The sequence below is a fragment of the Rhinolophus sinicus genome, linkage group LG11, assembly GCF_036562045.2.
Source record: "Rhinolophus sinicus isolate RSC01 linkage group LG11, ASM3656204v1, whole genome shotgun sequence".
NCBI lineage: Eukaryota > Metazoa > Chordata > Mammalia > Chiroptera > Rhinolophidae > Rhinolophus > Rhinolophus sinicus.
In genome coordinates this window covers 50,712,843-50,736,461 of record NC_133760.1, presented here as the reverse complement: position 1 = coordinate 50,736,461, position 23,619 = coordinate 50,712,843, and the positions used below count along the sequence as shown (strand labels likewise).

Below are 23,619 nucleotides of genomic sequence, written 5' to 3'. Positions count from 1 at the left end.
CTCCCTGAGAGAGGAGTGGAAACCGCACCCTCAGGAGAGTCTCCAGAGTGGGCTGGCGCTCAGCTGGGGGTCCGACGGGGTCTCCCCCAGACAGCCGGGAAAGCATGCTAGCCTGTTCAGACAGAGGGCTGATATCTAATCCAGAGATGTCGTTTCCTGGGGTACGTGCTAACAATGCTCAAAGGAGGTGGGAACGCACCCAGCCCCAACCCTAACATGCCTAGATGTCTAACCCCACAGATAGAGGTGGCTGTTTGGGGGTCAGGTCACCAACAGTCACTTCATGCAGGTTAGGTCCAGGGCTGGGAGTGCACACCCATCTCTTGGCCTGCTGGCCTCTTTCCCATTTCTGTTTGCACAGAAGTCATCCTGCTGACAACTGGCTTCTCTGAACTGGCTCGGTGTGATGCGTTCAGATACTGGGCTGCTCTGAGGTGTGCAAAGTGGTGAGCAGCTGGTAGTGTTAACAGAGACAGAAGCAAAACCAACTGGACCAAATACTGACCCTCGCTGCTCTGCTCCGATCTTATTTTTCTGGGCACCAGTGTGTTGCAGTGATTATGGGAAGTGGACAAGGAACAGAGGGCCCTGGGACACGCCCCCCAAAGCCAGCTCGCTGGCTGCCCTGCCTACGCGCTCATAACCAGTCTCCTCACTCGAGAAATGACCCCAATTTTAAGGAAAAGCATTGCAAGGACCAAACTGGCTGCATTATTGATATTATACCCAAAGGAAATAATGGTCACATCCTCCAACATTTTGTTTGTGGCTTTTCAATGCATCGTAAGTGGACATAGGTTTTCAAATGCATCCACAAATAAAATAATATGCATTGGTCTCGGTGGTCAGACGCACACACACTGACCAGGTCTCAGAGGTCAGACGCACACACAGACGTACATGTCAGACATTCTAAGTTTAGCGAAGGGTTGACACCCCTCAACGTGCCCACCCTGACCCCTCATCCACTCAGTCCGATTCATCAGCCCAGCTCAGGTCACTCTCTGGGGCAGGTCGGACCTGCTCTCTGCCTCCTCCCCACCAAGGCTCTGGGCCACTTCCATGCCCATGGGCACCCACTCTGGGGACAGGAGGACAAAGGGGAGGAAGGGAGAGGCATAGGGTAAAGGACACATCACACAGTCTCGCTGGGCGCCCACAGCTCGTGCCCGTGGTTTGGCTGGAGCTGACTTGTTTCGGATTTTTCACTCAGAAAACAGTGCTCTCTTCGTGCTGGTCTGCCCTGCATGTCGGCGTGTGTGCTGAACCAGCGCGGGAAGGCTGGTGCCTGCTGGGCATGGCGGGCAGGACTCGCCTTCAGCTGAGGCCCCTGCAGGGGGTGGGGGGGGCAAAGCTAGGGCCCAGGTGGCCACTGTCACACGTCCTCTGGCTCCTGCTCCGGCTGCTCAGGGGCCATCAGGGGGAATTTCGTGCAGATGATGGAGACCTGCGAGGCCAAGCAATGAACACATCTCCATGACGTGGCCTCGGACCTCAGCATCTTCTCAGCGCTGCTCAGACTCGCCCCCGTCGCCTGCCAGCCTCCCTCCCCATAGGACCCCAGGCTTCCCATGTGGGGAAGGGGCAGTTTAAGGGGCTCAGTGAAGGAAACATGAGCTGCTCTCTTGAGACAATCACTGTGGGATATCAAACACACATTTCCACACCAAAACGTTCCCAATAAGGACCACACTGCTGCATGATACAATATTAAGTTTTCTGAAAATATCGATTAGCTTATGTAGCTTAAAATATGGTGAGTGTGAGCGGCCTGGGAGGCAGGGACAGCTCTGGCTGACGTGTCATGTCAGTGTTTCTGTACTTGCTTTTCTCAAGAGTGGCTAAGGCACAGCCTACAGATAGAAAATGGCTCCTGGGAAAATGATTTCGGGTCCTTGCCTTTCTCTGGAAAACATGCTTCACAAAATCTATCACAAATGACTGAGCTTCTTTCAATGACACATGATACATCCTAAAATGATGAACCTGGCAGGTTTAACCCAATCTCAAATATTGTCTGCAAGAGGGACACTGGATATTATCTTAATTCCCGTAAACTACAGCTGCTTCAAGTCTCACATTTATCTTAACTACGGAAAGTGAAATCACACTGCCAAGTTCTCTTGAATTTCTAAATTTATGGCAAGAAATATAAACCGAGACTAATATGCGAGCTGTGGTGATAGGAGGGAGGAAAGAAGAGACACACACAGCATTTTTTTCGATGAAGAATGGAGATGCATTTTTCCTTCTCTCAGCATGTGTGGCTCCAGGCGGCTGTTTGCCCTGTTCTGGTCGTCTCTCCTTTCCTCGGTTCCGTGTTTTTCTATTAGTATTTTTACGAAACATCGTTTATGACATTGAACTGATGTAATTTACCCACCACATCTTAGGAGACTTTGGTGTCTGCAGAGAAGATGCTTTTCATCTGTGCCTCGAGAGTATGTTTTCCCATTGTCTGTGGAGAAGCTAGACCTTGGTAGGAAAGCGTTTTAAACAAAACCACAAACTGCCACAATAACTGAACACTGTGAGGTCCCGTCCTCCCAGGTGTGAGCGGTGTGAACAGAAAGGGTACAGTGCTTCTTCTCAGACGTGGTCACCTTTGGAACGATGAGGTACATTAACACATGATGAAAACACTGCTGGCGTTCTCGCCCCACAGTGGAGAGTTAGCAGGAAGTGTTCTCAAAACTGACCTCAGATACTTGTCCACGTCTGTGTACGTGTGAGGGGTGTGGTGATGGTGGACCAAGGCCTCGGGTTTTAAAACGGTCACTTCTCATCCCACACACAGCGCACGTAGGGCAAGAAAGGCGAGGCGCGTAAGCTGAATGAAAACAAAAGCCACTAACAAGCCCGCCCCCCAGAGCCAACAGGAAGGCCTAACGAACTCCACCCTTCTGGGCACCGTGTGGCCGGGTCTTTTGTTTTTTCAGTGCTGATGACCATCGCTTAAGCTGTGGACATGGTCAATACTATAGGATTGTCCTGTTTCAGTTGAGAAGAGGCTGAGATGAGGCTCGCATCTTACCTACGGGGACACCGAGGCCTAGAGAAGTTAAACAATCAGCCCCAAGCCCCGACCGCCCGGCGGTGCGGGCGCGTGCGTCACTGTCTGAAACCTGGGCTCTGCCCTTGGCTCGCGGCCCCGGCCGCCTCGCTGCACCTGACCTTGACGTCTCCAGTTCCTTCACGGCGACCAGATCAGCAGCTCTGGTTCAAAACACCGCCCGTCGCAAAACCCACCTTGGTGCCTGGACTAGCACTGCCTTTCGTTCAAACTTCATTTTACTAACCGACTGCTCTTTATCGCAATCAGACTAGACCCCATTGGGAACCCTCCCTCCTCCAATCACCACCATTCTGTACGTGCGGGTCCTCCTGGAACGAACCTACCCTGCTTCAGGGTCAGTGCAGACGCCACCTCCTCCCTCAGCGTCCGACTGGGACGTGCCTGTCGCCACCCTGACCTCCCTCTCCCACCACCCACCGCCATGGACACTTTCTACTTAGAACCCTCGTCTCTACGGCGTTAATCACGTCGGCTCGTGCGGCAGCGGTGGGTGTCAGGGTATCCTCCCTCTGTGCAAACTGTTTTGAGAATGGGGCCCACGTTCGCCCACTTAGCGAGTCTTAGGGCACACAGTCAATGTTTGTTGAATGATGGCTCATAACCTGGACATTTTCATATGTAATTTGAATTGCAGATAAAAAGTTGGCATCCACGGTGGGCATCCCCAAAAACCTGCCTTTGAGTCTTCTGGAACTCGGGAGAATTGCCAGAAAACGTCAGCTGAGGACCTTGGGCTGTTTCATGATCTGTGTCCTTGCTGCCTCCTTCCTTTCTGGGTGATCCAATGAGCACCTTTACACTTCATGCCACACAGGCGGTGCCACAGCCCAGCGCGATGGCCATCTTGTAAACGCAGAGGAGACGTTCCTCTCCCCGACTCCCTCCTCCTCAGTCTTAACCTCCGTTCAGGGCCCAGAGCGGGTGCGTCTGCCCCAGACGCCCCATCGCCGTGAGCTGCCTCCCATGCACTCAGTAAGCACTGGTCCCTGCGGCGAGCTGCACTGTCCTGCATGGAAGGAGCTGGGGGTTTCTGGGACCCGTGTCCCCAGTGGGCTGTGAGCCCCTGGTGCTGGGGTCCTGCTGTATACATGGCTCTGGGCTCTCTGAGCTGAAGCTTTAAGTAGGAGGTTCTGGGATACGGGGATGCTGGTCAACAGGGAGTCAGGCAGGAGTCAGGCACGTGTGGGAGCGACCCCCCCCCCCATGGTGTGCATCCTGAAAACGCAAATCACGTGAACAGGCAGGGCTCAGCACTCCCCTGGTTGCTCAGGAACATGGGGAGCGGGCCCCCCTCCTGACAGCCCCCACCGCACTCTCCGCATCTGGGCAACAGAGGCTGAGGCTTGGAGAGGGGCCCTGGCTGCATGAACTCAGCACCATGATTTCATAGCCTAGAACTCCATCAGGGGAACGTCACCCACGCTGATTCTAGCCGAATCCTGAGTGCGGATGTGTCTAAACCTTCTTGAATTCTGATTCTTTCCAAGGACCTAGACTCTATGTGCTGGCAGAAAACATAAGGCCAGGTCACACCATTCACGGGAACAAGACCCAAGGTTGCAGAATGCGGTTTTCCAAGCTGGTAACCAACACACACTGGCCCTCAGACCTCGTGGCTTAGCTAAGATGCACTTGCATTTTTGCTGAGCTTTTCTGTCCTGTTGAGAGTAATATCAGCTTTCATCAGCCCTATTTTATGAGCTAGCATCCCAGTCAGAGGACTCGATCCTTCCAACTCCCCATCTTAGTTTTTCTAGGTCACACTAGTAGACCATTTGGGCAGGACAATTATGAACAGTTTCTGGGTGACAAGGGCTACGTGTCACCAGATGACTTTCCAGAAAACTGCCTCCATGTGTCAGACAAAGCAACCTGCTCCCACGTTTAACGGAATCATTTTACAAAGAATCCCAAACCTTTGGAACAGAAATGTCACTGCCATTGTAAGATGGAGGTGTGTCCGCAATTGGTCCACCCCGCCTAAACATCTCCTGGGCTGCTTTCTGATAGAATTGCCAACACTTTGAGGTTAGGAAAGCGATTTCTAGGAAACCGGAGCCTTTGGGAAGCTGTGGAAGCCAGTGGGGTTTGTTAATAATCACAGATCATTTTACAAACCACTCGCAAAGCCTGCATGAGAAACCAAAGGAGCTTCTGCAGAACAGGACGGCAACTCAACACAACAGAGAAGGCCTGGACTTGACTTTGAAAGATTTCTTAACAGTGCAATAAACAGCAAGGTTGGGTCCCCACACACCTACTTCTCATCTATGTTCTTTGGGGCAAACCGACTAATCTTGGTGGCTCTTAATTTCCTGCTTCATAAGCCAGGAATTGTACGTATTTGAAAAGGAGGTTCTGAGGGCTGAGTTGACAGATGAAGTATGCTCTGTGAGCTGTAATGTGTACACATGGCACCAAAGGCGGCCGGGTGGGGGTCCACAGGGCACGGGAAGCCAGAGGCGGCCGAGGGCAGGGATGGGGCGCATGGTGAGCCTCAGCGTCCCACTAGGAAAGGAAGAGCTCTTCTATAATCAATTCCCTTCTGGACTCTGGGACTCTACTGCAGTTCTTGGCATGTTTGCCCTTAACTAAGGAAACATGACACAGCAAGTTCCAAGTGCCAGCCACCTACTGCTGCGAGGACACAGAAGCTAAGGCGTGATGACAGGTGCCATGGGTGGGCCATCGCTGTTAGTGACACCGTCACTAACACTATTGAAGGGATAAATGACAAGCAACATCGTTAGGTACGAGGGGCAGTGGTCTTTCTAACACACTCAGTCCCCTTACTAATCGGGTAAAACCAACATGTGATCACCTCGTCATGCCCGAGTCAGCCGCCACTGCACCTGGGTCAGGGACGGTTCTAGAACTTCTCCACTCCTCTCTGTTTCTCTTGTTTATTACTGCTTTAAGAGGGAGGTATTCCATGACCAGTCTTGAGAAGAGGAGTCACTGGGAAATGCCATTTGAGGAGATGACGTGAAGGTAATTGGCCGACTTCCAGTGTAGAACGAGCACGCCAGCCCCAGGCGCTCTGACCAGCCTGTGAGGTCACGTCCTAATCAGAGACCGTTCCACGGGCACCATTTTACCAGTGTCAACATCAAAGACCAGTTTCTAGGGTCACTAAGGAAATAACCCCACGGAGTACAATGATTCTGTTTCACACACGACAAGCCAGCGTTTGCAGTCTCCACAGGGCCTAAGCTGTGACTGTTCCCAGGGAAACCAGTGGCAGCCTGTGCCCGGGATGCACCCCGGAATGCCCCTCAGTGCCAGCAGGTACTGCTGCCATCGCCTGTGAGGGCTGGGAGAGTCGGGTCTGGGGATGGGTAAAGAACCATCTGGATCATGCCCGCGGCACGGGGAGCCCTTGAGTTGGGCAACACCGGCTTATCCAGTCCCTTATGGATCCTGCTGCCATGGCGCTCACCACGTCCACATGGAGTGGCCACAGTGGATGACGTTTTAGCTCTGTTAAAAGTCATAGAAGTTACGTTATTTCGGCATGCGGACACCCTAGGGGGTGTAAGAGGGTCTACTGTTACTAAAGAGGATAATGAAAACAAACTAACACAACACGAACACTCCAAGGGGTGGGGGGGGCCATTAGAAACAAGCAAAGCAGGATCCATTGGGCGTTAGGTCACCTCAATCAATACATACGAGAACCACTGAAGTCGGCGGAGAACAGGGTCGTTCCCGATCGCTGGAGACGCCTATGCCTCTGGGTCTTCAGATACAAAATGTCCCTCCAAAACTGCGTTTTACAACCACATTGCCTGAAATAAGCTTCTGCCTGCTGTGGAAAAGGTGCATTAAAGGAAGCTGGGGTTTCAAGACCTAATTATTGTCGGGAAAGCTTTGTTTCCATTCCCTTTTTTACATGGGTGCCCTTTACTTCCTGGTGTGGCAACCCAACCTTTTGTCAGAGTGAAGACACACCCACCTACACTTTCCTTCCTTTTGAGAACAGAATGTTTGTGCCTTAAATTCAGATGGAGTTAGATTAATGCTTTCAAAAGCAAGGGGCAAGCTGCTTCTGCCGCCATTTGGGGAAATGATGAGATTTTTTTCCCCTTTAAAAATAGACATTGTCACCTGTCTTCATTAATACATTAAAGGGAAATGTTTATGTTAAATGTCTGAATTCCAAAAGTAAGACATTTGAATCCCCAGCAAAAAATACAAAAAAATGAAAGAAGTCAGATTGGGCCGCCTGTCTTGGCCGAGCAGCTATGGACAGAGAGGTAGGGATGGACAGGTGCTGGTGAGAACAGGTGTTTAGATGTCTACAGACTGCTGCATCTGCATAATTTCAGTGTTATTTATTAGCCCAATATAACAGGCATGTGAAGATATTTGAAATTCAAAGTTAGAAATTCAAAGCAGTGTGTTCTCACCCAAAGAAGGACAGCTATGGTTAAATGATGAGAGGCCAGCTGTGCTATTTCTTACCAGGAAAGATTTGCTTGCAACAAGAATCATTATATCTAAGTTGCCATCTAATGCCAACAAAAAATAACAACGTGGCTCTCACCACAGAGTGAGTCATCTTCTTAACCAGCTCCTTCCTGGGCCCCCTGCCCCAGCCTCTCACCGCCCCACACGTCACGGATGGCTGGTCTTACTAGAGCGTTAAATGCATTGCTTTGCTCTCCAAACGAGGAACTTATAACATAGAGCAGATATGCATGCATTATAAAAGCAAGGAAACAAAAATGGCCTGTAGACCTGGAAAAGCCCATTCCCGTGAAAGCACGTTCCTGCCTTGTCCACATGGAGTATACCTGGGGAAGTAAACACAGTTTGGAACTCAACCTCTGTGTTATACGCACAAATCTGAAAGGAGAACAGACGGGACCCTGGAGTCAGGACGGATCAACGAAAGACCACGTGGTCTTTTCTTTTCATCACATTGTAAAACTTGTGGAAATTTGTTTTTGAGGAGGACGCTGTCCCACCTGTGTTTGCAGGGAGCCACTGGCTGTCTCATCCCACTCAGCGGGGAAGGGGAATGAGGACAGCCCCCGGCAGAAGCGTCAGCGTGGGCAGCAGCACGAGCTGCACCGACCGGCATGGCACGGTACTGCACTCCCCGGTTCCTCCCGCAGGCTGAGCTACGCTGAGGACCAGGCAGAGTCATTGCAGGCCTGGTGACCCCTGAAAGCTGTTCTCTGTCTTAACGTGATCTAGAAACATACTCCCATGCTCTACGTTGCAAATGAGCAGGCTGTGGAGTGACAGAAATTTGAAATTGTTACCACACTGGAGAAAAGTTCAAATTATTCCAAATGTAAAGCCTTTAAGAGAAAGTCCCCAGCCGACACCCTGTTTAGGCAAAAAAAGGTAAGAAAACGCCAGTGACAGAAATGGAGGGAAGACACGGAAAATACGGCGCTGGTACCGACACCACCAACCAGAATTGTCTGTTTTATTTAGAATCCTTTTTTGTAATTGAAAGGAAAACTCATGCAAGAACTTTGAAAACAAACAAAAGCGCGACAGAAAATGATGTGTTTTCAAAGTACAGCCCAGGAAGTTTCCAGGAGGACAGAATCCTTGCCCCGGAAGCGGGGCTGACGTGGAGACACGGTCGGGCATGTGCCCGGCCTCTGGAAGAGCAGAGAAAGCGGCTGCTCGTCCCAATGAGGAGAGTGGGCAGCATGTGAAAACGGGGTCTTGATACCACGGAACTTCACTGGTCGGAAGCCTCAGTTCGTATATTTTTATTATAATTAGGGTTTTTGGTGTTTCAAATCTGGAAGATACCACATCGATACAAGAGAGCTCCTAAATGCTCTCGGTGGGCAGCACATCTCCTGGAGTTTGTCCGGAACCCACCAAGCCGCTGGGCCATCTCAACGGAACAAAGAGCTGGGACTGTCACTTTCCTCTTCACTCTGTCACTGCAGAGACTTACAGAAAGTCACAGCTTCATAAAGACTTACAACTGGAACCGGATGGAAAGTGTCCACAACACCGCTCTTCTGTTCCAGAAGTGTTTTATTTTTTACTTTTTTTTATTATTTTTTTTTAAAGATTTTTTTTTTTTTTTTTTATTGGGGAAGGGGAACAGGACTTTATTGGGGAACAGTGTGTACTTCCAGGACCTTTTTCCAAATCAAGTTGTTGTCCTTTCAGTCTTAGTTGTGGAGGGCGCAGCTCAGCTCCAGGTCCAGTTGCCGTTGCTAGTTGCAGGGGGCAGAGCCCACCATCCCTTGCGGGACTCAAGTAGTTGAACCAGCAACCTTGTGGTTGAGAGCCCACTGGCCCATGTGGGAATCGAACTGGCAGCCCTCGGAGCTAGGAGCACACAGCTCCAACCGCCTGAGCCACTGGGCCGGCCCCCAGAAGTGTTTTCATTCATAAATTTCAAAAAACAAGTAGTTCTGTCCTTACCACGTACTCTTACCCAATAGGAACGCTTGTCCTTTAGTGTGACTGATGGTTGTTTTCTGCCAGCATTCTCTGCATGACGTCAGGTTTAGGGGGATGCGTAGGAGAGGGTGACAAAGGTCTCTTGCAGGAAGAAGCTGTTTCATCACAGCGACAATGACAACAGCATCACTTCGTGTTTGTAGGTGTCATTCTTCCTGAAGCGCCATTTTAAATGAGTAATTTCACGAATCTTATTATCTTAGTTAACATCTTAGAAATAAGGTTGTATGAGCATAGGTGAAATACAAACCTGGATACTTACAAGCAATGGGAAATAACCAAGAGAACTATACTGTATTTCCCATGCATGTGCAGCTATTAGCATTTAAACGAGGGCGAAAGAAGTTTGCGTGACACTGCGAGTGAAGCCTGATTCCGCCTCTGACTGTCGAGAGTTAAGAGTTGCAGTGTTATCCCAGCTTCCTGCTCGTCTGTTGGTGGGTTAGTCACTTACTCATCTTTCAGCTGATTTTCTTACGTGTATCGTGTGAGCAGGGAGATGTGTGCTCTGAGGACCCAGTGGTTCTAAGGCTCTGTCCTCTTGTGGCTGGTTCTTTGGCTGAACAACAGCCCACATACAAGGAAGCTGTGACCACGACTTAGAAGGACCACGTCAGGTAACAGTGGGCAGTGAGAGGGATAGGACAGTGATAGAAAGGGGCTGGGTGCTGGGGTGGCCCCTCTGAAGAGCTGATTCCTGAGCTCACCCTGAGATGGGAAGGGGCTCCATAGGGAGAGAGGGCAGCTGGGGCCAGCGCCCTGGGGTGGGGGTGGCTTGGGACTGAACGGGCCACTGGGACGGGGGACTGAGGGCCCAATCACATGGGGGCTCGTGGGCCGTGGGGAGAGGCTTGAACTTTGTCTTCTTTTTCTAAAACTGAAAATTATTGGGGTGACATTGGTTAATAACATGATGTAAACTTCAGGTGTACACCTGTGTCTACAATTCAGTCTCTGCGTGCTTCCCTCCTAAGTGCAGTCACTCGAGATGAAGTTTATTTGCAGAGCAACGGGAGGCCCCTGGAGAGTTCTAAGCATGGGAGGCTTTGGGAAGGTCACTCTGGCTCCAGGCGGATGGAGAGGACGAGTTGGGACCGTCTGTATAAGAGATCCAGTGGTTTGGGGAGCAGCTGTGGAGGTGTTGGGGGGGACAAGTGGGAGACGTGCGATACATTCTGGAGGCAGAACTGCCAGGACCAGCTTGTAGGGCAAATTAGGGGACTGAGTTAGTTTAATACAGATTCAGCTCGTTTCATTATCTGCTGTTCTTCCTTCTCCTCCTAAATTTCTGCAACACTTTAGTCTGTGATTGTCTCAACTCCTGACCGTCACGCAACCACAGTCAGGAGAGAGCTTGATGTCTCCATCTGAGAAACAAGGCCTTAATTTACCTGGAGTCAAAAGTCTGGGTAAAAATCTGAAAACTCCTGTCCACAGCCCTGCTGTTGCCGACAGGCTTCGTGCTTCAGTTGCACAGACAGGTCGTTCAGACGTTTGCCGGACTTAGTTTTGACCTGAGCCCCCTGCACGACACCTCATGGAGGTAAGTTTGCACAAAGTGCCACAGAAAATTAACAACCAATAGCATAACACAAAATTAAAATGTAAAGTCAATCAACCAACTAAATTAATCTGGAACAGTTTGACACACTGTTACACGAACAAGACAATTCCTGATACAGTCAAAGGTGTGTGTATGTGTGAGTCTCGGGCAGCACACAGCCGGTCTAGGACCGTGCACTGGCCAGCAGTGGGCCCAGCGAGCGCTTGTCCGCTGGCGGGTCGGGAGCACCGTGTGACCTCGTCGGGCCACCTGGTCATTGGTCAGTCCTGACTGCACTCAGGCTCTGGCTTCGGGTGACAGACTGCCCTACGAGAGGTTCCCAGTCTGGAGGAGGCTAATAGGTCTTCTGACTGAAACCAACTAGGCATCAGGCTGGCGCAAACAAGAATTTCAGAATAAATGTGCACGTCTCACCACCTGCCTGTCCTCCTGGGCTCGGGACTTCCGGAAGAACCACGGCCCAGCCCCAGGCCCAGCTCGCGCTCCAGCACGGCCTCTGGCCTAGAGGAGCTGTGCGATGGGCCACAGCCCCGAAATGCCCGTCCCTCCCAGGTCAATGTTCCAGAGCTTCTGGAAACCTGGATGTCACCTTTCTCAGCTTCGCAGTGACACGGAGCTCTAACCAGATGGGGTCATGACCTTAGCATTTAGTTTGTGCCATTAACTCAGTGGAAAAATCAGGACAAAGGAACAAACAGGAGTTGCGTTTTCAGGAACTCCCAACCATCCAACTGTTTAGTCTGTAGGGTCTGCCCAGGGATGGACGCAGTCGGTGGTTTGCCACCCTGGGTGGTCGGCAAACGTCTGTTGGTGAATGAAGGGTATGACAACCCCTGGGTCCGTCCTGAGGACATGTGACAACTCCACGGTGTCTGACACAGACTCTGCGGTGGCCTCTGTGTCGGGCACGGTGGTTAAGGTGACAGCCTCACTTTGGAATCGCAGGTGAGAGACTAGCCATGGAGGTGACGCCAATGAGATCTTTCTGGACAAATAGATTGGCAGCGTGTCACCCAACAGCTTTCTCTAACAACACATTGCACGGTGGACAGCCTTAAAGGAGCCTCGAAGGGGCAAGAGGCAGATTTCTGTGCTAATAAAGAAATTTTAATTTCTTCTAGAACATTCTGATATATTTTAATGTTTTCAGCTTCGGCTCTCAAACTCTCTCGCCTTCACGGAGATATTTGGGAATATTGCATGATTCATTCCTGGAATGCACGAGCAGCTCAGGATCCTATAAAATATTCATTCACTTTCAAAAATATTTGCACCCTGCTGTCAAACGTGGACAGATTCATATGGAGTATCAGAAAATGGCTATTTTAACGGCAAATGCTTTCCACAAACCTCTCTTTCCACTACGCATTTTCTTCAAAATTATTTTCATAAGAAAGATTAACAATTTCAACATTAGCTGCTAATCCCCTTTCATTTAAAACTCTGCTGATAAAATTCTTTGCTTGTCATTCAAATAGTAAGTAATAATTATAGATTTGAGGCTTCCATCTCAGCTTCATTAATGGTGAATTGCATGAAGTCTGAGGCATAAGTCAGCTTTGATACATCTCAAAATGCAATTTCCACAGCTTCCCTTGGCTACGTACAATTAATTATACAGTTAATAAGGGAAGTATGTTAATGAAAGGAACATTATTCATCCAGACCACCTGCCTTTACCAACTATCTTCTGTGTGTTTCTCTTCTTTTTGTAAATTTTGGTCTATAGACAGTTAAAAAAAACACACACAACAAATACCCCTCAAAAACGAAAAACCACAATTAACAATGTGGTGACTTTGAGTATCAGTCTGCAGCTACTTCAGTTAACACAAGTCTAAAGAAAAATTCATTACATTTTATATTTCTACTAATTTCTGCCTTTTAAAAGTTTAAAATGTCTACCCATGGCATTTGGAACTCCTGAAATAGCTGTTTATCAAACTGAACACTACATTTAAGGTGTCTCACTTCTGCCAATGAAACGTACATCTTCACAGATAAATGAAAACCGGCGGAAACCTCAGAAGAGCCCGCAGGATGACGGGACAAGCCCAGTCACTTACTGTAACGGGCCAAGCTTCCCTCACACTGCGCTCACCCCCCGGCCTCTGCGCTCGGCAGTGACGAATCCTTTCGCCCCGTTCTGGTCATCAGTCAAAGTCTGACTACAGGTTGTTCAGCAAAGAGACCGCTGTTACCTTTGCAGGGAAAACTACTGCTTCTGAGACTTTGGTGTGGAACAGGCAGCCGTCTGACTAAAGCCCCCTTCCATCTGCTCTTTATGAGTTACTGGGGCAACACAGAAGACGCACTTACAAATATTTGTGTTACAGTCATTCTATTACTATAAAGTAATACATAGCCCTCACTAAATGAGGGCAAACATTGGATTCCGGCCTCCACCATGTCCCTTTGACACATGAAACAGACTTGGAGCCAGAGACAGTCCGCTGAAGCACCACGCTGGGGGGAACCACCACCCTTGGGTTCCAGCATCGGTAGGAAAGGACGGGATGTGAGAGGAAAGCGGTCATGAAAATGAGGCTCTAACATAGCCGAGCCCTGCAAAGATCTGAAATGATAACAAATTCTAGGAGAAGAGAACCTCCCCAACGAACACCGTCCACTGCCGGCCAGGCGCTGGGGCCCCAACGGGCACCACCCAGACGACAGAACCTGTGCGGTGGAGAAATCGGGGCTGCTTATCGGGGACGTCTGCACTGGTGCTGGCGCGCAGGCGGAGCTGGTTGCTTTGGGGTCTCCTCCAAAAGCAGGTTTGAGTAGCTGTTTCTCTGTGTTGTGCACCAGCAGATTCATGTGTTAAATGGCCATCCACCCACCCTTCCCCGGCCGGACAGCCACCTACGAAATTCAAATGGCCAATTCCAAGTGACAATTGTAAGAGCAGATTCTCCCAAAGACCCAACGCCTTCACTATCACCCAACTGATAGGAAAAAGCCCAGAGGAGACAATTTTTACTCTAAAGTTGTGACAACAGCAGTTACAATAGGGAAACCTTTCAGGAAGGGGAAAGAGGAGGGGATGGTTGCCTAGCAACACACAGACAGCTTCTCTGCCCATTACAAAGCCGAGGACCTTTTCTTAGCAGCAGCCTTGGATGTTCTGTGGCAGCGATGTACTCATGACGGTTTTCTGATGAAGTTTTTAGGAAGAACAAAGAGTTCCAGTGAGTGCAGTAAAGGTGGCCTAGGACAGCCACACGGACAGGAGTCTTCCCTCCCTTTCCCAGATGGGAGACGCTGGGGTCTAAACACATTCTTAGAAAATATTTGCAGCAATTCTAAAAGTGTTCATTGGAATTACAGGAATTAAAAGCCAATGCTTTGGTTTTGAATTTCCTAAAACCAACAGGCTACATGCTCATGAGGTATGACAAGAATGGGGGGACAGAAATGTCGCCAGGACTGGAAAAGCTGATACGAGACTCAAAACCTGGTTGCCAGAGGGTAAGGGGGGTGGGGGGTGGGGGATGGGAGATGAGGGTAAGGGGGATCGAATATATGGTGATGGAAGGAGAACTGACTCTGGGTGATGAACACACAATGGGATTTATAGATGATGTAATACAGAATTGTACACCTGAAATCTATGTAATTTTACTAACAATTGTCACCCCAATAAATTTAATACAATTAAAAAAAAACAAAAAACACCTTATCTTCCCTTCACCAAGCGAACTTGCTCAGAGGACAGGAAGCCTTTGAGGTCTATTTTCCCAGACCTTCCTGTCATCAGTGAAACAGCAGAGATACCGGGGGAGAAAAGGGAAAATTAGGGTTCGACTGTCAGTCATGATGACCAAGAGCTGGCTGGCAAACATTCCTCACTCAATTGCTTTCAAATAAGAAGTTCAGATTAGAAGGGAGCTCATCTATCAAAAATTCTTTTCACTTTTTAGGGGGAAAAGGTAGAGATAAGATTATCAAGTATACTTTTCTATTTTTTCCAGCTCAACTGCCAGTCATGTGGACCGCCCACTTACGTGCTGTGCTCTTGAGGCTGGTGGGTGCAGCGGGCGTGGGTGATCAGAGGTTACCGTCCCACCTCTTCCGTTCCGGTACCGCACAGCTGCGAGACCTTGAGCCTCCCCTCCCAACAACTGCCTTTATCATCATCGCAACATGCGTGCCATCTGGAATTTCGCCATGGACACCAGCTGTTAGCATTTTGGGTCCACTCACCTGCCCACCTGCCTGCTGACACAGGCTCCAGTCAGCGCACACCCACAGACAGCTCATTTTGGTCACACAGGTGCCTCCTGAAGGAAGGAATCCCTGTGCCTATGCACCACTGCACAGGGTCCCCTTGTTTGAGTTGCCATTGAGTCTGATGTTTCCAGAGAAATGAACAACAAGAGAACCAGAAGAGCCTCCTCTACAAGACATCTAGAAATGTTGGGAAAATAGCAAGACACAAAATTTCCTTCCACAAAATTAAGGAAAATACTCAGGAATCCAAAATGAAAAGGGAAGTGAAAACCAGAGTGGGAGGCACCCGAAGTCCCTCAAGTCCTGGAGCGAGGGACAGGGCAAGACGACTTCCTGTACCTAAAACCCAGGGCCCGTGTGGGCCCTCAGGGGAAGCCCTGACATACAGGAGGCAGAGTCAGACACGAGACCTCCACGTAAATGTGGACCCTCAGAAGCCCACAATCTTAGGGAAAGGGTTTGCTCAGGACATAAGGAAGAACATCTGTGTCCATATGGACTCAAAACGGGAAGATGTTTAGTCCCTGGGCCTCCTCTAGGATTGAGGCTCGAGTTTACAATAGACGAGTAGTGTGGGCCTCTCTGGGTGAGGAATTACAGTTGTAACGACGGAACGTTTTACAGTGGGAATCAACAATGTAAGAACAACGCAACAGGAAGATTTAAAAAACAAATAGAACAACTGCAAATGAAAAAATATACTCCTTGAAATCATAAATGCAATGAATGGATTACACAGGAGATTAGACACCACTGAAGAGAAACGATGCATCCTGGAGAACAGATCTGAGGAAATTCCCTGGAATGCAGCATAGAGGGATTAGGACAGAAAATATGGAAGAGAATGAAGAGACATGGGAATGAGAATGTCCAATCTTCTTCCATTAGAGGAGAGAACTGAGAGACTGGAAGAGAGTCACATTTAAATTATAAATAGTTTGTCATTTTCTGGAATTGAGGGAAGACAAGAATTCTCTCCTTCAGCAATCACAGGAAGACTGGAGCAAAAATAAAAATAAAATAAGTCCAGTACAGGGTACAAGGAAATCCTAGATCAATAAAGGTGCGGAATTCAGAAGACAGCATGGATGGCCCACAAAGGAACGGCCACTGGACTGGCAACAGCCTTTTCAACAGCTACGGCATCAAAGGCAAGCAAATCGTATTTTTTAAAGTATTGAGAGAAAAGTAACTAGAACTTGACTCTTGGATAATCAATTACGCAAGCATGACACTTATTGCCTCATATCAAAACCAAACCATCAAGAGTGGCCAATGTTGCAGCTTCCAAAGGAGCCCAGGGGCCGCAGGGGACGGCGGCAGGAGGTGCAGCCCCTCAGAGCTGGCAGCACCCCCAGGGGTGGGCAGCTCGGGGGGAGCTGCAGGTGTCTCTGGGTGGGAGCACCTGCCCTGGGGTCCAGCATGTGCGCCCCTCAGCTGAGTGGGGCCTCTCCCTCTGACCCTTTGACCCAAGAGGCTCCCGGCTACCCCTGCACTGAGTGCCTGTGGCCGTCCCCAGGGTTCAGCTCTTGGTGAAAACTTGACAGGCCTGATGTGGGAACTGCACGTGCCTTTCCTGAGACCACTTCCTGGAGGACAGCTTCTCCTAGAGACTGTGACGTGGGCAAGTTGGGCTCTCCCTGGAGGTGAGCTGTGCCCAGCAAGAGGGGAACACCTGAGTGGTTCACCAGCCTATCCTTCGGGTCACGGCCCCATCACAGCTCGAGGGTGGGTGGGCAAGTGCAGGCCTGAGTAGAACTGCCTGAGTAGAACCAGGCAGTCAGTGGCCCCATGGCAGCGTTTCCCCTCACTCAGCCACCACAGTGAACAGGGGAGACGGAAATGACACCCTATTGTGGGCCAAGGAAAGAAGACCAGGCCTCTCATGTCAAGATTCCAGGAAACACTGACGCGGTTCAAGCACCAGTCCTTGTCAGGGGCTAATTGTGCCCCCAAATTCCTATGTTGAAGCCCTGACCCCCAGGACCTCAGAATGGGTCTGTATTTGGAGATGCATCTGTACAGAGGTGATTAAGGTAGAACGAGGTCATGTGGGGGGGCCCTGATCCAACAGGACTCGTATCCTTGTATGAGGAGATGAGGACACAGACACGCGGAGGGACGACCACGTGAGGACACAGGGACGAGATGCCCGTCTACACGCCCAGGAGAGAAGCCTCAGGGGAAACCAGCCCTGCCCACACCTGGATCTCGGGTGCCCAGCCTCCAGGACTGGGGACAATAAACATCTGTTAAGTCATCAGGTCTGGGGTTTTCTGATGGTGGTCCAAACCAGGGCAGGTCCCTTGAGGTGTGCAGACCCCACAAGAGCCAGGCACTCATGCCTTCCAGGGCCACTCTTCTTACTCACATCACTGGGCAGGTTAGTTTTAGAAACTGAAACAACACCTTGCCCATCTTAGACACTACTGTCCAACCCCTCACTCTGTGCCCGGCTGTGGGCTTTTCTGGGCCCTGTGACATTTTCCCTGCAGATAAGGTCCCTTCCCCTTAGCTCCATCAAAAGAAAACTGGTTCTGTTTCTTTACTGCGATCCTTTCGGGCTTAAGAGACGAGCCCATTTGATCGAGCGGCCTTCATGGGGGAAGAGGCCAAGTGTCACCTAACTGTCGGCAGGGACTTCATGGCCGCTGGTCAGGGGGACCCGGGCAGGTTGACAAGACACCAAGTAGGGGGTCGGAGGGCACGTGTCATCGGCTGAGGCCCAGAGGCACCGAGGTCTCAGGGACCGAGAGGTTCGGCCGGCGCAGGGAACTGGGATGGAGGAAGTCTCGGTGGCTGCAGACAGGCAGTGCAGGGGGGGCAGGGCTGGCCATCGAGAGCCCCAGGGCCCAGACGCTGAGGGTCAGACTCCAGCTGGAGCGTGCTGCTAACAGCGCAGACTCTGGGGGTCCCTGAGCTTGGGCCAAAGCTGGGGAGCTTCCGCAACCCTGGACAAATCACCACCCTGTTTTCTCGTAACAAAACAGGCCATCAGGGCCCCTAGGGGTTAAACCAGATGCATGTACGAGGTGTGCCCTGTGACCTCACAGATGTCATTTCGCACAGCTGTCATTCTTAGGTAGGGGAACGGGTGCTGGGTGCCACACTGTCCCACTCGCACACACGGAGGACTAGGACACAGGGGCCCTGACGTTTGGCTTCACGTCCTAACCGTCAGCTGCCTGCAGCGCAGGCTTGCTGGCCAAGCTGGTGTCATAGCCTCTTACGAGATGTGTAGGCTGGCGCGTGTGGCACAGGGACTGGCGGAGGGGACGCGGGCCTTACCAGGACCATGTGGCCAGTGGAGATGTCCATGTTGGGGGGTGCGGGCTCCTCGGACCAGGATGAGGTGCTGCTTCGTGCACAGGGGCTGGGCATCGGCCCGTCGCTGACCTGTGAGGACACGCTGTTGACACGGGATGTGTGCGGGGCCTCCGGGTGGTCGGACGTGCGCACAGCCATGCGCTGCCGGCACAGCTCCTAGAAGGCAGAAGGGCAGGGGGTCAGCTACCAATGCCGCGGGCTCGGGCGCCATGGGGTCGGGCACCAGGGGGTTGGGCGCTGTGGGGTTGGGTGCCACGGGCTCAGCCACTGTGTCTCTTCTCGCCCACTGCTTGTCCTGAGTGCCAAGGTGCATGCACCCTGTGGCCCGAAACACACACGCACACACATAGACGCATATACACTCCACTGGGCTTCTGTGGAGCCACCAGCTAAGGGGTATCCCAGGCTTTTCCAAGGGCTGTGGGGGGGGACCAGACACTGGGAGAGTCTCTGCAACTCCACAAAACTGCCCCTCAAGACACATGCCACCAGGTCATCGATGCTGTATGGGGACAGGCCCCTAGGAGCCAGGACACAGAACGCATCTGCTTCCCAGAGGAACCGAGAAGAGAGCTACAGCACATACAAAACTTTGTTCCCTTGGCTTCTGGAAGCTCATCCGTCCACTCGTAATCCTGGAATCACAATGCTCAAGTTGGAATCCTGCACTTAAGGCTGTGTGACCTTGGGCAAAGCACCTAACCTCTCAGTGCCCCACTTTCCTCATCTGTGAAATGTGGACTGGTTCCAACTTCCCGGTTCTTGGGAGGACTGGATAAGATAGCCTTGGGCCTGGGAACTGTGCCTGGCCCCCACCAGGCAGACATGAGCTGCTACTATTCATGTATTCGACGTCTAGGTATTAGCACACACCACGTGTCACTGCTGGATGCCAGGGACACCCGGTCAATTGAGTAAGGCTCGGGGAACCCTGGCCTCCCGGGGTCACCATCCCGCCTGGAGCTGAATGGTGACGAGGGACACTGATGAAAAGCGCTGTCAGGTGTCTCATGGGAGGGGGGGAGTTGGGTCACAGAGGGGCCGGCTGCAGAGCTGACAGGCGGTCCTGAAGGGCTGAAGCTGGGGAGCCAGGTGAGGTGAGAGAAGTGCAGGGCTGGGAGGGGCTAAGAGCTGCCAGGTGGACGGAACCACAGGTAGGAGACGGAGAAGGGTGGCTCTTGTGTCACCTGGGGCCGCATGGCTGCACTTCAGACGCCATGCTGGTGGCTTCCCCGCCGTGCTCTGGTGATGGTCCTGGCACTTCCTGTGTGTGTGAGGGTCTGAGGGGAGCTGGCCCCTCACAGCCCAGCTGCACTGAGGGCTCTGCACGGGCTGGGGACACAGCTGCTGCCAAGGCTGCTAAGGGGCTCACGGCTGAGCTCCCGTGGGACCGGCTGAGGAGTGACAGGCCTCCCAGGGTGTCCACAGGCTGGGCTCCGAGCTTCCGGGCGGGAAGACGCAGCGAGTGTTCCCTCTGCCACTCCTGTGACTGTGGGCTCTCCTCTGCTGCTGTCGTCCTAACCTGAGACGTGTGAGTGACAAAAGTGGCCCCGTTACAGGTGGCTGCTGAGTGTCATGCAGACACACTGTGGAGACAGAGTTACGGCGACACTCAGAACAACCGTGCTGGGAGCACCAGGCTGCACGTGCCTCTGGGCAGTGAGGGGCCAGCTCCAGCCTCGATGCCAATGCAAGAGGGCCACACGCTCGGCCGGTGACAACGCCCGCTGTGCTGCACACACCAGCACTGGGAGCGTGTCCCGTGCCTGCTGACGGGACTATTTGTCTGGCGTGTTCTCCGTCCGGCTTGCTGTGGACCCCCACATGCAGTCCCTCCACACTGCGGCAAGACCCCTTGGCTGCCATGTCCCCTCCCTGTCATCACAGGACTCGCCAGGGGCCCCGCAGGGGCAGGTGGGGCGTGGAGAGCTGCCTCTGTGCTCACTACATAAACCTCTGAGGGACATCACCACATGGCCCAGCTAATCGGTCCCTCAGGTTGGTGACAGCTTGTGGATTAATAATAAAAACGCTTTCTTTTACTATGACTTGAAAATTTAAAATGTTTAAGGGAAAATGAACTTGTTTTTAAAACAGAGGAAATGCAGCCTGTTCCCGGACTGAGTGACGGTCCGGCTGACGGGTTTTGTGGACACCTGTCTTTCCTTGGGCAGCTCTAACCTCTGAACCCAGCCGTGGGGTCTGAGCTGAGCACAGGTGCGCGTGCCCGCGTGCCTGTCCCCTCCCCAGACCAGCCGCAGTGTGGTCACATTCTTCATTTTAAAAGTGTCATCTATTCCTGAAAGGCAGTCGCAGCCCACACGGTGACAGATGAAGCCCAGAGCCCCCTGAGCCTCAGGCAACGAGTGGACAGATGGGCTGGGCACAAACGTTTATTCCACGTGTAATGTGCAGTTTACAGTGTTAGTTCCCGTGACATAGGGACAGCTGTCAGGCCTGAGCACATCCCTGCTTTTACAGCCTGACATTTAGTACCAAACTGACGTAGGCCGTGTCACACAGAACAGGAAGCTCACATCAGGAGTGACAAACACTGCCGCTGCCGAGCCCCGAGTCTGTGAGGGACACTTCGCTGAGTGAGTTTAAAATACGGGCCTGATGGTGCGTGGAGAGCAGCTTCTCTGCGCACGAGTCGCTGGCACCGCTGACTAAGCGACACAAGCTTGCGCTGAAAGAAGCCCGCACACGAGCCCGCTTACGTTCTGAAACTGCCCTGATCCGTAATCCTGGCAGCAAGCAGGAAGCACGGGATTCACACACACCTGCCTGGCTACGGTTCCGGAGACTTGAAATGGAGACTAGGCAGGCCCGCCCGACACTAAGTGACAAAGGGGCACCTCAGCCAGTCCCAGGACCCTGACACACATGGCCTGGCCTGAGCAGACGGGATGTGCGGCCAGTATGTTCTCACGTGGCCAGACAAGGAGGTGAGGGTCTCCCACACCCTTCGCTAAAAACCTTCTAAGATGCGTAAGAGCCAAACTGACCAGACGCTAGTTTGAGCCGTCCCCTTGTGATGACCTGCAAACAGCACTCGGACGCCCCTGAGCAGCCCACGTGCTGGCCTTGGGTTCACACAGACAGGTAGGTGTTTGTGGAGCAAGTCAGTGGACTCAACAGCCAAGAGGCACGTAAGCAGGACGGGGAAAACAGGGGGATTTAGCCAAATGATCTTTGGGTCACAGACCCACACGTGGGGTCCACCAGCCACACAGTCCCTCAAGTGGCTCTCTGCTCGGGGCGTCCTCTGCCCATGTTGCAGCAGGGCACACAGATCTGGCTGAGCTTTGGGCCGTGACCTTGGCAGACCTGGGGTGCCTGTCCCACACGGAGAGCTCACTGCGTCCCACACGGAGAGCTCACCGCGGTTCACGAGTCACTCCCGCCAGGAGTCTGGCGTAGTCTGTTTTCTTTCCTCACCCGAGCGCCTGCTCTCCAGCAGGAAAGAAAAAGCCAGCATGTGTGAACGACAAGAACTTTCCCCAGACAGAAAAAGGGAAAGCGGCTCTCGCCGGGCTGAGCTTCCAGGATGCCTCTCTCTGGACAGGACAGCTCACCTCGGGACCTGCTGTGCCTTTTTACGTGTCTGAACCCTCTCAGGTGTTGAGAAAGTCACGGAGGAAATAAGCAAATCAGACCACGTGCCTGACAAGTCGGACGCACCACGATGACAGAAAGCGGACATGGTCTTGCAGGCCACCCCACGGTGGTGGCCGTCAGTGTCTCAGGAAGGGGAAAGCCACCAGTGGTAAGGCCAGGCCACGGGCCCAGTGGCCCGGTCTGGATCCCGGCGGTTCCTCTCACTGTCAGCGTGGCTTGGGACAGGTGGCCTGACTGTGTGTACATGGTGATCTGTAAGGTGGGGATGACGGACAAGCACACGGGGCTGCGGGAGGTGTGTGGGCGAGTGTGTGCCACACCCCTGACCGGGCCTGGCCCCTGTCCCGACGAGCCTCGTCTGCTGCCGGGAGCGCAGAAGGTCGCAGGACAACCTGGAGGACCTTGGACGCGGGGTCAGGGCGTGCTCCCAGGACGCCACGCCTAAAAGGCCCAGACCACGGAGTTGCCCCCGCTTGACAGCAGCACCAAGGGCCTTGTCAAACCCAGTCTGACGAGTGACCATGGCCTTTGGCAGGGAGAACGCCCCCACCAGAGTAACGGGGCTTCTACAAAGAGCAGCGTGTTCACAGCCCCCCTAAACTTAACCGCTCAGTCACAAGATAATACACGTGACATCTGTGCCACTCCACTTAGAAATAATCCAGCATGTGACGTTTGTGCCACCCCACTTAGAAATACCCAAATGACACACTGTTTGTCAAGAAACGGAAAACATGAGTGCCTACATTAGGTGTGCATAAACTCCCCACCAAGAAAACATGACATGCTGCCTCCAGCTGTCCCCAAGCCCTGAACCGGGGGCAGCCCCTCCGAGCAGAGCCGCCATGCCAGCGAGTCCTCCGGGCACAGGGATGCACACTGAGGATGCAGAGGTCACACAGCACACGTGGACCTGGTCCTTGTTTCCTGTAACCGCCTCCGTCCCTGCTCCGCGCTGAGCTGCAGAGCACATCCCGCAAAAGAAGTCGGACAGGGTTCTGGGGGCAGAAATCCACCCGTACACATAACAATGCACATGTCTCATTTCTCAGACCTTCATCTGACCGGGAAAATTGCAGAGAGGGATCACTCTTGAGAGAAAAGGCCTGTCATTCCCAAATTCTGCCGAAAGAAAGACCAGGACTACAAAGGCTGAAGAGAAACCTCTGTGCACCTTTCAAGGAACAATGGGACCAGAGCAGCGCCTGCCCGCGTGTGTACACAAAGGGCAGGGCTGCAGGGTTATTGGGAATCGTAATTAGTGGTAACGGCAGAGCTGAGGGCCGTGTACAAAGCCCCGGGAAAGACAAATGGGCACGCGGGGGAAGGGTGGGGGCCCCTTACGGTGCAG

General features: G+C 52.2%; 1 protein-coding gene across 2 annotated transcripts in view; it reads right to left on the bottom strand.

Moving 5' to 3' along the window:
* The window catches only part of PTPRN2 (protein tyrosine phosphatase receptor type N2), a 419,388-nt gene that overhangs the window by 47,197 nt on the left and 348,572 nt on the right, over positions 1-23,619 (bottom strand). For both annotated transcript variants that reach the window (XM_074315027.1, XM_074315029.1), the window contains one exon: positions 18,609-18,803. In XM_074315027.1, coding sequence (XP_074171128.1) covers positions 18,609-18,803 — 195 coding nt within the window. The remainder of the gene's footprint in view (positions 1-18,608; positions 18,804-23,619) is intronic.